At 44.2% G+C, this 13,124-nt stretch overlaps 1 protein-coding gene across 3 annotated transcripts in view; it reads left to right on the top strand.

The window, feature by feature from the left end:
- LOC119163850 (uncharacterized) overlaps positions 1 to 13,124 on the top strand; it is a 111,554-nt gene that overhangs the window by 45,644 nt on the left and 52,786 nt on the right. For all 3 annotated transcript variants that reach the window (XM_037415917.2, XM_075872179.1, XM_075872180.1), the window contains exons 13-16: positions 3,974 to 4,148; positions 4,970 to 5,146; positions 6,332 to 6,793; positions 9,942 to 10,097. In XM_037415917.2, the coding sequence (XP_037271814.2) occupies positions 3,974 to 4,148; positions 4,970 to 5,146; positions 6,332 to 6,793; positions 9,942 to 10,097 (970 nt within the window). The remainder of the gene's footprint in view (positions 1 to 3,973; positions 4,149 to 4,969; positions 5,147 to 6,331; positions 6,794 to 9,941; positions 10,098 to 13,124) is intronic.

The following is a 13,124-nucleotide window of genomic DNA, read 5'->3' as shown; positions in this document are numbered from 1 at the left end:
CTAGCGTCACCTCTTTCCATAAGCCACCTCACTCTGCATAGGTCGGTGTTCCAATACATGCATCCGAGCATATTTCTTTGCGTTTTTGTGCTTATCGTATTATAAAGGGACAATATCGCACGCAGTTCTAGAACATTTCGCACTGTTCTGTAGTTAGGGCCAAGATGTGCTCTGAGGGCCTTCTTGTCGTTAGAAGCAGCTCTGCAGCCAGCACCAGTTACCCCACCCCACCCCAGTAGTGAAGGGTGGACCACGCATGTAACCAGAATAGCTATAAGATGGTGCACCAAGGTCAGAAGCCATACGCACTTGCGATGGAGGAGACAACCTTAGGATGTAAAGAAAACAAGCTCGTTAACAACTGTGGATGCCTCAGGCTGACTCAAAATATCGTCGCCATAAAACTTGAAGCTGAGGTGCTGTCATCCTCGAACTCTAAGTCCGTCTTCACTCAGTTCCAGTGAGGTTTCAAGAGAGTTTCGAACAGCGCAGGTGCGCACCCATGCGCCCGTGACAACGTTGTCGTAAGAGCGACGAGTGACACTAGGTGCGACCCTGTGTCTGATATAACAATGAAAGCAAAAGCAAAGCTGCTGGAAACTGTCAGAGAAGGCCACCTCAATATTTTAAACACGCAGCGGACCTTCGTAAATTATTTTCGTAGAACAAGTTTTTCCTAACTTCTAGGAACAGCTCTCTATTGAATTACTTGCATAAACCTATAGCAAATATTACTGCTCAACATAGCCAAATTGCAAAGCTGACCCTTTAATTCGATATTTCTCTTGCAAAAGTTCTTTTTAATACGGAATTTTGATGTTACTGAAGCATAATCACGAGGGGCACGCACTTCTGCCGGGTTCGCCAGCCTAGTGCACTTTTTTAACATTACATGCACATTGGTTTGTGCAAAGGCCTGTCAAAAATCACAATGTTGCCAAAACGAACAATTTCAAATTGATTCTAAAAGTTGAGTGACTGGACTAACCACTAGTAAGTGCTGGTTGCACGAGAAACAAATTTAACCTGCCAAAATGGATGATCCAAAAGCATCGATCACCGGTGATCAATTTGAATAGACATGGTAACGAAAGAGTTACAAGAAATCTGTGTTTTTCTTTTTCTTCTTTTGACATAGCACAAACTTTGCAGCACAGAGGCCTCCAGCTCATCCAGATTCTTCACTTTCTCCTTAGCAAAAACTGCTTTCGCTTCTTCGTCGCAAGCAGAAATGAACTTATTGTAGTAGCACAGCAGCGCGAACGCCGACTTGCTTTGTGGACTCGATAAGTAATCGGCAAAAAGGTGAACACGACTGACAAGGCCTCCTCAGAGAACACCTATACTACCCCTTTGGCCTCCTAGATCACTTGTAGAAGTGAAAAAGATAAGAAAAACCCGAAGTTTCGTGGCTTTCATTGCCTCTTCCAAATAAAAGAAAGAGCTAAAAAAGAAAATTCCTCGCGTTTCGTTTTCTGCTCTCTCGATGTCTCAGGATTTCCGCACCCATGCTTCCTGCTCCGCAACTCCCACTCTGCCCTCTGCCTCGCTGACCTTGCCCTCCCGTGTTGCCCTTGCTCCTCGCATCTGCGCTTGTAAACCTGCAGCGTCAGCGTTTCAAAAAAGAAAAAAGAAAGAAAAGAAAGTCGTCCTTTCGTGTGGTTTTTTTTTTCTCTTCTCACAGTCGCTTGTCTTCCGAGCAGCAAGGTGTTCGTTTGCTGTGTTGTCTGCTTAGGTACCGCTCCTGTGGTCACGACGGATTGCAGAACATGAGTTCGTAGTACTGAGGCGGTGTTAATATAATGCGGAACTAAATTAGCGCTCGTTATTCTCGAAAGTTCAGTGTTCTAAAATACGTAGTAGTGAAATAATTTTACATTGAAGCTATAACAGTGTGCACGGAATTTTTCAAAAGTTTGCTAATCTGAAAAGGTTGATAAAGTGGTGTTTTTTTCTACTGAGATTTTACTGTATTCATCTCAAGTAAAGGAAAAATTGTACTCGGGATGTTGGTCCGACAGTGTGGCACGTTGAACAATTGTCAAGCATGGTAGTGTCTAGAGCAAACGGATCCTCTGCAGCAGCGCACCACACAATGAAGTTAAAGGGATGCTGGATGAAATTTTTGCTGCCAGGGTTTTCAAATAAATTGAAAGACAGGGACAATAAATCAATAGAGGCAACCTTAATTCCAAACAGAAACTACAGGAAAATAATGAAACTACAGGAAAATAATGAATATATAGTTGGTCATTCGCAAACTGCCACTTCTAGCGAACGCTCCAAGTACTATAGCGGGCAATTTCACATACGCCTGAAATGGGCAAGGCAACAATGCTCGCCGTCACCCGTGTCTTTAGACCTGCTCAGCTCGCCCTTTGGTTCTGGCAGCAAACATGCAGCTCCCGGCTTGGGTAAAGCAACAGCACTTTTGTGAAAAGAAGAGAGTGAGATGAAAGGAAAAGGACAGAAACGTGTGCATTCTGCATGCGCCTCGATTTGCCTTGTGCTGATACAGTCAAACACGGAAATATCGAACTCGAAGGAGATCAGGAATTAGTTAGATAAATGAAAAATTCAATATAAAAAAATTGGCCCCGTATCTGCATTTAATCTGCGAATGTCGTCGAAAGACGATAGTCTTGTGTGTGGAGAGAGTGAACAAAACATTTATTTGATGTTCTTTGCAATACAATTGGTGAATGGTATTCTGGAGGCGCTGCGTTAGAGTGCCTCGAGCGTGCAGCGGAGGCGAACGAGCCCATTAAATCACGTCACCCGTGAGACACGACCGCCATCTGGCAGTTTTTTTTTTTCGAAAACAAAGCGTGGGGCTCGGAGACGGGTGTGCGCGCCCGCCTCAGAGGTGATAAGGTGTTGAACGCAAGGCCACGGATAGGTGCCACCACCGTCTCGTTTAAGCAAAGCATTGGAAACACTCGCCTTTCTGTGCAAGCGTTGGATGGTCAGCGCAGCGTGATAAGCGCATCGGTCCTTAAAATTTTTTATCTATGTCTTTTCTAGTAAAAGGCGCACATGCAGAATATATACGTGGTGTTATAGTGCGCCATACACGCGCAACAATTGCTTTTTAATCGACAATTGCACAAGTATGAATGCTGAATTTTTAGCAACATAGGTGGGTGCTGTGGATGGGGTCGGCTGTTTCAAATACCTGATGCTGTCAAGAGTGTACAAACAGACAAATGTACAGACAGACCAACATTTTTGCGTCGAAAGTCCCCAAGAAAGACTATAGTCTTTAAAAATAAATAAAGGGCCCGAGAGCTTACCTGTAGCGGATCATCGCCTGCAATAGGTGCATTCAAGAATGACAACTTATTCCACACACACGCTGCAACTGAATGATTTATTTGCATAAAAAAACATCACTAATCTTGTCCTGCTTCTTGATTTTTGAAATGTTGACGCTAGTCTCGATTTTATTAAGACTGTCCAGGTGCGACAGCTCTGTTTCCTCCATGTGGCCGATACAATGTTTCACCACATGGCATGAGCAACAAACCAGCACCTCAGTTCCGATTTTCCTTGTCTATGGGAACAGGAACATTTTGTACAACATTCATTATTTTTATACTATTCTTAGGTCATCTATCTACAAAATGTATTTCTGAATTTTCTTTGTTTTAAATATTTTTGCATGGTGTTTTTTTATTCTATGGTTTACCAGCTGGCGACAAAAAATCACATATTTCACGTTTTTATTCATTGTAAATCATTTTTTTGCTCTACAACATATATTCTTCAGAAAGAGCATTTCATTTTGCCAAGTTTTGGTGTGCAGCAATACATGCTGGAGTATTTTTCAAGCTGGCAAAAAAGATCTTCCCGAGATATATGGAAAACAAGCATTTTCCCGCGGTGACAAAAGAGTTAATCCTAGAACAAACAAAAAAGAAAGCTTGGTGATGAAACCTTTACTTTTCCATCTCTCTTGCTACTGTGTTTACAGGAAAGCGCTGCGTCTCGAAGGCAAGCGCATGGACATGCTGAAGTCTGAGGTGCTGACCAAGAAGTCTGCCGTGCGTGGCACCCACGTCCGGATTCAGCGGCTGCGAGAGCAGCTGGCAACCCTGGAGCGCCTGGCGGCTGGACACGATGCGGGCATTCGCAAGGCTAACCTGCAGGTATAGAGCGAGTCGTTTTCTAGCCACTAAATGTGTTCGTCTTTGTAGGCATGCGACAGTTGCTCAGATTATTTGAAATTTGGTTAGTTTCACAGCGGTGGTGCCAGTAGGGCACAAGGGAAGCTGTAGCCCCTCCCACCTCCCCGCTTAATTCTGTGACCCTGCCAAGAGCAAACATCACCAAAACATATTGCCTTGCCTAACTTTCCTGGCTCCCGCCCCTCGCTGTGTGCTTATCAGCTGGGATGTCTCTACACTTGCACTGTTTGTGAACCCCGCTGTGGCACACAGATAAAAAAGACAGGGAATGTGCCGCGCACAGATAGAAAGAAAAACAATACGCTATGCGGCAGCAGGTGAGGCGGGGGGAGCTGAGGTGGTCAAGGGGGTTGGCATAAGAAGAAAAAATGAAAGAGATCAAAAAGGTTAGGAGGCACCAGGTGTCGGTTAGCGGAACTGCAGCGGATGAATGTAGGGGGTGCGTTTATTTTACGGGGAAAAAAATTCAAATTTTGATGACTGAAGTTGGGGGTGCGTTTATTATGCGAGTGCGTTCATTATGTGAGTAAATATGGTATTTTCATTTAATTCGTTATAGCAGATATTTCGTTATATCCATGCTCGTTATATTTAGGTTTGAGTGTAGTTTATAGTTTTAGTTGAGTCCTAGTTATATTTAGGTTTGAGTGTTTATTTTGAGGAAGGCAAGTTCACTTTTAATCGTTAGAAGCACGGCATTGCATGTTTTACGTAATTTATTATGTTACTTGTGTACTTGTGTACTCGCTCACCTTGCCATGTCACTCCTGTCGTTCTTGTAGCTGCAGGCACTGCAGATGGCCATCGACAAACGGAAAGGCCACATTGAGAAGCTGGAAAGCCAGTGCAATCAGCACGGCAAGATTGTGTACGGCGACAAGTACCAGCTTCCTGTGACAACCGAGGGCGCAGCCACGTCCTCAACAAAGCGCAGGATCTCGATCTCATCGCTGCAACAGGTATGCCACATCATTTAGCTGTGCTTGGGGTTCTGTGGCATTGTTTTGACTAGGCTTGTTTGAATATCGCTCTTTTTTTTTTTTAACAAAGCAATGTCGAGGAGTTCAGTCAGTGCTGGTGGCAAGTCACCTTTTCGTCCAGTTTTCTTTTTTGACACTTACAGTTCACTTACTTCTTAGGAAATCCCCTACACTTTCTTTGGCATCATTGTCTGTTAGTTCACATTGATATTGTGCCTAACTAAGATAACGAGCCCCGAAATATACACCTATTTCTTGTGCATATGATTACCGTTACACGTGAATGTCGACACTACATAAGGAAAGAAAAAAGCGCTGAGGCACCCGTTAACGTCATTTGAACCGCGTAGTTTCAATGCTCAAGGGCATCGATTGCTAGCGCTCCGTGTCCTCTGTCGTACTGAGTCTGGGAATGATGCAAATTTTGTGGCGTTCACTAAACGATGTACTCTTTTAGCTGCTACCACGTAGGCATCTTGCTACCCGTAGATGTTTAATATGCAGATGCGTTGTGTGAAGCCTTCGTTAAATCCAAAATGCAGTGCAAATTTGCTTGTCTAAATAAATGAATTAGTTGATAACGGGGAAGAACTGGAGCGGGTTGCATTCGTTGTGACCGCTCGAAGAACCCCAAGACGTGCGTCATGGAACCTGCGGGTTCTGCGGACTGTTTGAGAAGTCATGCCTTGAAATTTCTGATATAATATTTGTTGCGGGAGCAAATTCAAATACTGTAATACTTCTTTAAATTTTCAAAGCCCTCGAGTATTCACACAGTGCTAGTTGAAAGGCATTTATTAGTAACTTCTTTACTAGTCCTTGTCATGTCCATGACTGTACAGTTGTTTAAATAGTAACGTAAAATCACGAGATGTGGGTTCACACATTTTTGTGCATTTGCAGGGTCTCATAATTCTTAGTCATAAAAGACTATGTTATTGCTGAAATTGTGATGGCTTCTGAGGTGAAAGTGCAGACTGTGCGTGAAAAAATACGATAAAGTGCATGTTGGCATTGGGCCAAGCGTCAATTCCTCGTTCATCTCGTTCAACGCGCCTGTTCAACTCGCCTGTTCCTTCTTGTGTGTCTGCTTTAGTTGTGCAACTCATAATGGTTTCTATGTCCTCACACATGACCGTCTTCTCGATTGCTTTCAACTTTCAGGCGCCTAAGAGAACCCGTATTACAGGCCCCGACTCAGAAAACAGAACGGCAGCGCCCAAGCGGACCGTCGCGGCCATTCTCGCCGAGAAGATTCGCCTGCAGAAGCTCGAGCTTGAAATGCGGCTGCGTCTGCAGGAGCTGAAGCAGAAATCGCTTGCAAAGTCTTCCTCGACGACGGCTCCACCAGCGGCTGCCACGATGACCGCGCAGCCCGGGACTTCCGAGGCTCCATCAAAGACAGTGGTAACGCCCGCTGCCTCCTCACCGAGGCCGGAGTCACCTCTGTCATCGCCGTCCAGAGCAGCGCCGTCAAGGACCGTCGTGGTCTCGAAGGCCGCCACGAAGGCTGCACTGGCGACCTCGGCAAAGACAAGTGGCCAAGACCGAGCTGCTACTGTTGATGCAGAAGCAACAGTTGCAGCTGTACCAACTGTTACTGTCACAATCACTGTGGGCAACAATGTAAGTCATAGCGCTCCTGCACCACTTTCTTTGAGGGGGGACACGGGTCTTAGAAGGCCAAAAATCGCAAAAAAATCGACTTTTTGAAGCCGACAGTTTCGGAAACTGTACTTATTTTTGCACCTATCTGGGAAGTTTCTAGCTTCTCGCGTCATTGTTTCTGGCACAAAATAATTTATAACAACCCTATGAGATGAATGTGAGCGCAAACTGACGCTAAAATTGCGCTTTTTCCGGGCCGAACTGTCGCCATTACACACGAGCTATCGTGTTCATCTTGATCTCGTTTGGAAGGGTCGCTCTTCATCTTCAGTTTCCCGCCACCGCTGGCTCGCCTTGCTTATTAGTTTTTTAGCAAAAACGCGTCATCGAGAAGCACTAGCGCGCGATTCAATAGGCTGCTTAGGGCACGTCACAAAACCTAGGCATCCGGTTGGCCAAGGGGCGCTTTTGGCGTCTGCTTCACCATCCTGACTCGCACGGACATGCGCCATTTCGTCATGGTGCTGCTGGCTGCCTGCGGCAGTAAAGAAGTTCCGCGCTATAGTAATTTCTGAAGCGGGTGTGGCGGTCGTTCATTCGCTGTGAACTTCACAAGGAGCCCCGCTATGGCTCAGGACAACGAGGATAACGAACTCAATGCGGTCAACGGCAGTCGCCGAGTCACCGATGTAGGCCTAACTCACGTACGAGCCCGTTGGTTGCCGACAACGTTACTGAGAACGGCTGTGTTTTGCAGCCTCATCAGTTAGAAAACGCCAAGTAAAAAGCAGCAGTGAAGCCAGAAGGGATATCAATCTTTGTTGTGCCGGAACGGAAGCGCAGTCTTATCGCTAAACGCGCCGATGCCGCGGTTCCCCCCGCCTGACGAAAGGACCTTGAACTGCGCGACGGGTCGTCAGAGTGGAGTACGCCGCGCGTCGACGAACAACAGGAAGTCAATCCGTTCGCGGCGAAAATGCTCGCCGCCCCCGCAATAGAGGCTACTGGCAACTAGTAGACTGCTTTTAACGACGTGTTCGCAACGTTGTCGCGATCTCCGCTTGAAAATGCGGCAGTCTTACGTGAAAAGGAAACTAGCACCTCGGCACTCGCGTAGCCTCGAAATTGATGAGCGAGGGAGCAACTTTGGTTCGCGACATTCACGGGTAACTCAGTCTGGACAAGCCGGAAAACATCGCCATGCTATTCGTCGTATCCCGGATGACGCACGCACATTTGTCGCACGTCGCCGTCACTACAGTTACCGAACTGATAAGCGGCCTCGCAGCAGACGAGCACATGGCGACAACTTGCTACAGGACTAGAAGAAACTACACGCTCGTGCAAACAATCAGTCCTGTTAATTCCCAGTGCATATTAACCGACTAAAAGTATGTGTGCCATGATATTTTTTCCCCTCGGAACGGCAAAATAAAGTTTTCACAGCATTATTCTTGAAGCACAGATTTTGACCACTTTCTTTTGCTTTTTCGGTAGAAGTGGACCAAGGACAGCTAGAGCTGTAATTGTTTTTGCGCAATGTAGCTAAATGTGCACAAAAAACAATGCTGGAAGCCTATTTTTAATGGGCTGCTTCATTTTTTTATTTTAATATAAAAATTTCTGTATTTAGTTACATGCAATGAACTGTGCTATAATGCAATGCAATGACCTGTGCTGTAATTCGAGAAGTACTCGTTCAATTTTCGATCAGCTTGCAGCGTTGCACTCCTTAGGCTTTCTAGCATTCATTTATATGTCAATGGCCATGTAATTCTAAGTACATACATTTTTGCAGTTAAACATGTTCGAATATTATGTTTTCTTCATTTTCTCAAAATGGCAATTATGCACACCCTGCATGAAAATTACTGCAATATATCGGAAACTATTACAGATAGCAGAATTTTTTTTTTTTGCAGCATAAAGCTATATGCTTGGAGCACACAACATAGGAAGCAGATTTTGATTTATCTTGATGCAGGTTTTTTAAACTAATCTTTTGTGTGACCACACAATGGCCACATTCAGAGCTGTGAAGTTTAGTGTACTGTAAAGTAAGAAATAATGCCCCAATCAAAAAAGTGCTTTCTACGTTGTATGTCTTATGCTTTCTAATGTCAATCCCTATGTCATTTATAAATTTTTGATGGGTGGTTATTTTTACATTGTGGTAAGAAGAATAGAAATTGTTATCTTGATTATTTAATTAACTAATGAAGCTACAGAAAAAATCACTACATTTTTAGAATCAGAAGAACAAACTAAATAAGCATGCCAACTTTTGTCACATTTGGTTCATAAAATTAATGAGAAAGCCATGTCCCCCCTTAAAGGTACCAGTTCATTCAAACCTCATTATAACAAGGTTCCATGTTACAGGAAAAGAAGTTCATTACAACTGATATTTTGTTATATCCCGGTTTGTTATATCGAGGTTTGAGTGTACCTAACTTTTATTGTTTAGAATGGAGCTGCAAGAGACTTGAAAACGGAAACCTCTTAGACCCAACTGCTCCTTTCAAACCTTTGGAATTCAACTGCTGCCGGTTTCTCTGCTGCAAGTCAGTAAATGTCCGCCTGTCATATGTTGAAGACTCATATGTTGATGAAGGAGCAATATCTCAATAACGTGTGCAGCTAGACAAGGCTGACTGGAGTGACTTATTTGTACTTGTATTTCCACATAATGCCACTTCGTGCACTTATCTTTTTGTGCATCTGCGAAACTACTCAGACGTTTATTTCAGTGTATAATTCTTTAACAGTCGTATAGGTTTTCATTTATTTGTTTTAATTGTCTTGCTGTGACGAATACAGTCAAACCTTATTATAACAAACTTGCATCTTACGTGAAATTAAGTTCGTCATATCTGAAAATTTGTTATAAATGCGTATTTCTAACTCTGTATCTGTTCCAAGGCTGTTCATTTACTTTTTTAGAACAGATATTTTGTTACATCCAGATTTATTTCATCTAAGTTTGATTGTAGATTTTTCAAACCTCATTATAACAAACTTCCATCTTACACGAAATTAAATTCATCGTATCCGAAAATAATTCAGCAGCAAAAAAAAAATAATGCACGTGTCGCATAGCGGCTGCCTGCCTTGTGCTGTTGTGAATGTTTTTGACCTTCTCGGCTGTACTTCCTTGCCTTTGCAGAGCGAAGCCAACAGCAACGAGCCGGCAGTTTGCCGATACCGGACTGCCATGGAGGCCTTGTTCTTGGAACACTGCCAGCGGCAGCTGCAGACTTCCCATCCTTACGTCAGACTCTCATCCTCGGAGTTCTCTTTGCCCCAGAAAGATGCCCTAAAGGTTTGTCTTCTAGTGCTTCCTCTGTGGTAGGAAAAACCATTAATGTATGTCCAGCATTGTAACTTCGATGCGTATAGCTCTCTGTATCTTGTTTATTTCTGCATAGTGCTACTTGTTTGGTCCATTTTGCCTGGTCGATGTGACGAACTGATGTGCCACTGCATCGTCTGCTTGTCTGCTATGGATTGTGTGGGTTTGAGCGTGCGATTTCCTTTTCCATGTTGGTGGGCGTGCGATAGGTGTCAAGTGGTGTTGCGGTGTGAGCCACACACGATTCGACATATATTCACCATAACAGCATAAGAGTTTTAGCCGATCGCCGCCGACAGCGTGGACAGATAGTGCCATCTGGCAGGCATTATGTGCAATCAGGCAGGTTCCGGCAGCGTCAGGCAAATCTTAACGTCACACGTAGAAGCACACTCGGTTGGGTTTAGGTTTCGGTATTGCGGTTTTTGGGTAATTAAAAATTATTTTAGGATTTTTTTAGCATTTATGTTATCGGGCATGTGAAAAGAGTACCTAAGGAACATAAAAGCACCATTATCCTAACACAGTCGAAAAATCGCCAGAGTTGGCCTCTAAACCTGGTATCTTTATGTACCAGCACAGCTAGTTGTGGCGACATTGCGTACCAAAACATGTAATTCTCAATTGCACGTCACCAGCCGAGCAACAGAGTGAAGTGCCTGAAGAAATGTTGCAATGTCTTCCAAAAGCACATGAGTAACTGATATGCGAGGTTTAACGTCCCAAAACCAGCGTATGATGAGAGACGCAAAAAGCACATGAGCAAAAGTTCATATTGCGCCGTGACATAGGGGTAGGCTGGAAACGGAAACTAGCATTTTGAGACATCAAGTAATACATTTTAAAGGGTGCACTAACTCTTTATAGCACATTTTTGGGGATTCTAAATGCTTGGCATTTCACTTGATCTTAAAAAAAGAAATCGCAATCGGTAATTTTGGTGTCACTCCCCCTTCAAGGCAGGGGAGGGAAAGAAAGTGTCTAAATTTTCATGCACTTCAAAAACTATATAATTGGCTTTACATGTGATGCAGTCAAAACCACTTTAAGTGGGGAGGCTTCCATGGAAGGGTAACTTTTTGTTTGTTGAGATATTATAATGAAATTTTTAGGGTAGGCTAATGATCAAGTCATTTAAATGGCCACAAAATTTTATGAATTTAGGTTCACTTCTAAAGTTTTAGCCATTTATCAGGATAGTCCACATAGGTTTCCGAGTCAGGTTCTGGTGAATTTAATAAATGTGCTAGCACTGTGAAATTCACTGTGATAATTCCTGGAAGGGTGCTTTACACTAGGACAGAGCCTTGTTTTTTTTTTTTTTTAAATTTCCTTGCTGAAAATTTTCAGCAGAGCACTAGTTTGGTGTTTGCCATTGAGCATTTATCAACAAAGTTTTAATTATATACCACAAATCACAGATGCAATAAATTTAAAAATGGCTCTGTCAGTGTGTGGGCTATTTATTAGGGTACATATTAAAACAAATCTTATAGAAATTAGATGAGCCCTTGCAGAGATATCACCAGACTAAACAGTCTCACTGGCCAAAAAGTCATTCTGTGAAAACGGACTTTGAAAGCTTTGAACACATATTTTGGTCTAAAATGACCCTGAAAAGTAGCTAGAAATGTTCTTAAGGACTTTTTTCCTTTTCCACTTTTCCTGCTTGTGTTGCAGCTGTTCTTGAGCCTTTTTCACACAGAAAGGGTCTTTCTCCGCTCCCCGTTGGTTGCCGGCATAGCGCCGAGCTTTGGCTGCACAGCAACAAGTTCGCTATCCTCCGCGGCTAACTCCTCGCACTTCTAAAACGTGTTGACAAATGCACAGTCGACGACACAGTCGCACTTTTCGGGGCCGTAATCCCTGCAGTTAGCGAGCGCAACGTACCAGGTGCACTTGAGCACGAAACACCAACACCAGCCTCACTTGTGACGATGGAGCGTTGCACCGATTCTCAATGTCACGATAGCATCAATGCAGTCGTCGTCTTGAAGAGACAAACGAGAAGCTACTCAGCATCGATGCAACTGTCTCCCAAGCGTTTGACGCATGAACGAGCCCCACCATGCGCTCGAGCTTCATTGGAAGCTTTGTTAAACAGAACCCGTGTCGAGTCCCAAACTTTGCCCTTCCCAATCGGCGTTCTGTGAACACGGCGAAAGATCGTCTCGTAAAAGCGGTAAAAGATTGAAGAGCACGCGTGAGAACCTAGAGGAATGATGGCAAACGGGAAAACAACGCACACCAAGAGAACACCAGCGCTTGCAAGGCCGACAAGGGAGCAGACGGCGAGCCGGGGGAACAGATGCGTCATTGTGCGCAGCAGCCAATAGGAGCTGCGTGATCACCCACTCTCGAGAGAGACGCGCGCTTTCTCCGATTGCGGCTTCACATCCGAGCCGCGGGAGATTTCAAAACTTCGAGAGCCCCCCCAATCATGAGCGATTACAGCCCAGCCATGCTGCTGCTGCTACCGCGGGTGGCAAAAAAAAAGAAAGAGCAAGAATTCACGAGCAAAACAAGACCAAGATGGCGGCGCTGGGCCTCGTGGTTCGGTAATTGCAAACGCGCGAAGTTGGGGTATTTTCAGCGCTTGCTGGCCACTCGCCGGCTGCCGCGGCATGTTATATAGTTTATTTGACGTACTTCCGCGATGAATTAAACATTGATATATTCAGAAAAGATAGTTTATAAGACATACTACCCGAATATGTGGTTTTCAAAAAATCGACATTTTCACGATTTTTCGGTTTTCAAAGGATATGGGTTCCCCCTTAAAGGCCAACTCCGGCAATTTTTCGAGGTCAGTAAATCTCAATGAAATTCACTGGGTACATTCATTTGCACGTTTGCGCCATTTATGCCAAATCGCAGGCTTGAGAGTTTTACAGATTCTTTTCAAATTAATTTTACAGCTTGCCTCGAAATGCTCACTTCGGTTGCCAGAAGCAATGGCAACATTGTGTGTGAGAGGTTGAGTTTTGCCTGGCGGAA

This window comes from Rhipicephalus microplus, chromosome 8 (genome assembly GCF_043290135.1).
Source record: "Rhipicephalus microplus isolate Deutch F79 chromosome 8, USDA_Rmic, whole genome shotgun sequence".
NCBI classification, from domain to species: domain Eukaryota; kingdom Metazoa; phylum Arthropoda; class Arachnida; order Ixodida; family Ixodidae; genus Rhipicephalus; species Rhipicephalus microplus.
Note: the sequence above shows the minus strand (reverse complement) of the source record. Positions and strands in the feature narration are given on the sequence as shown.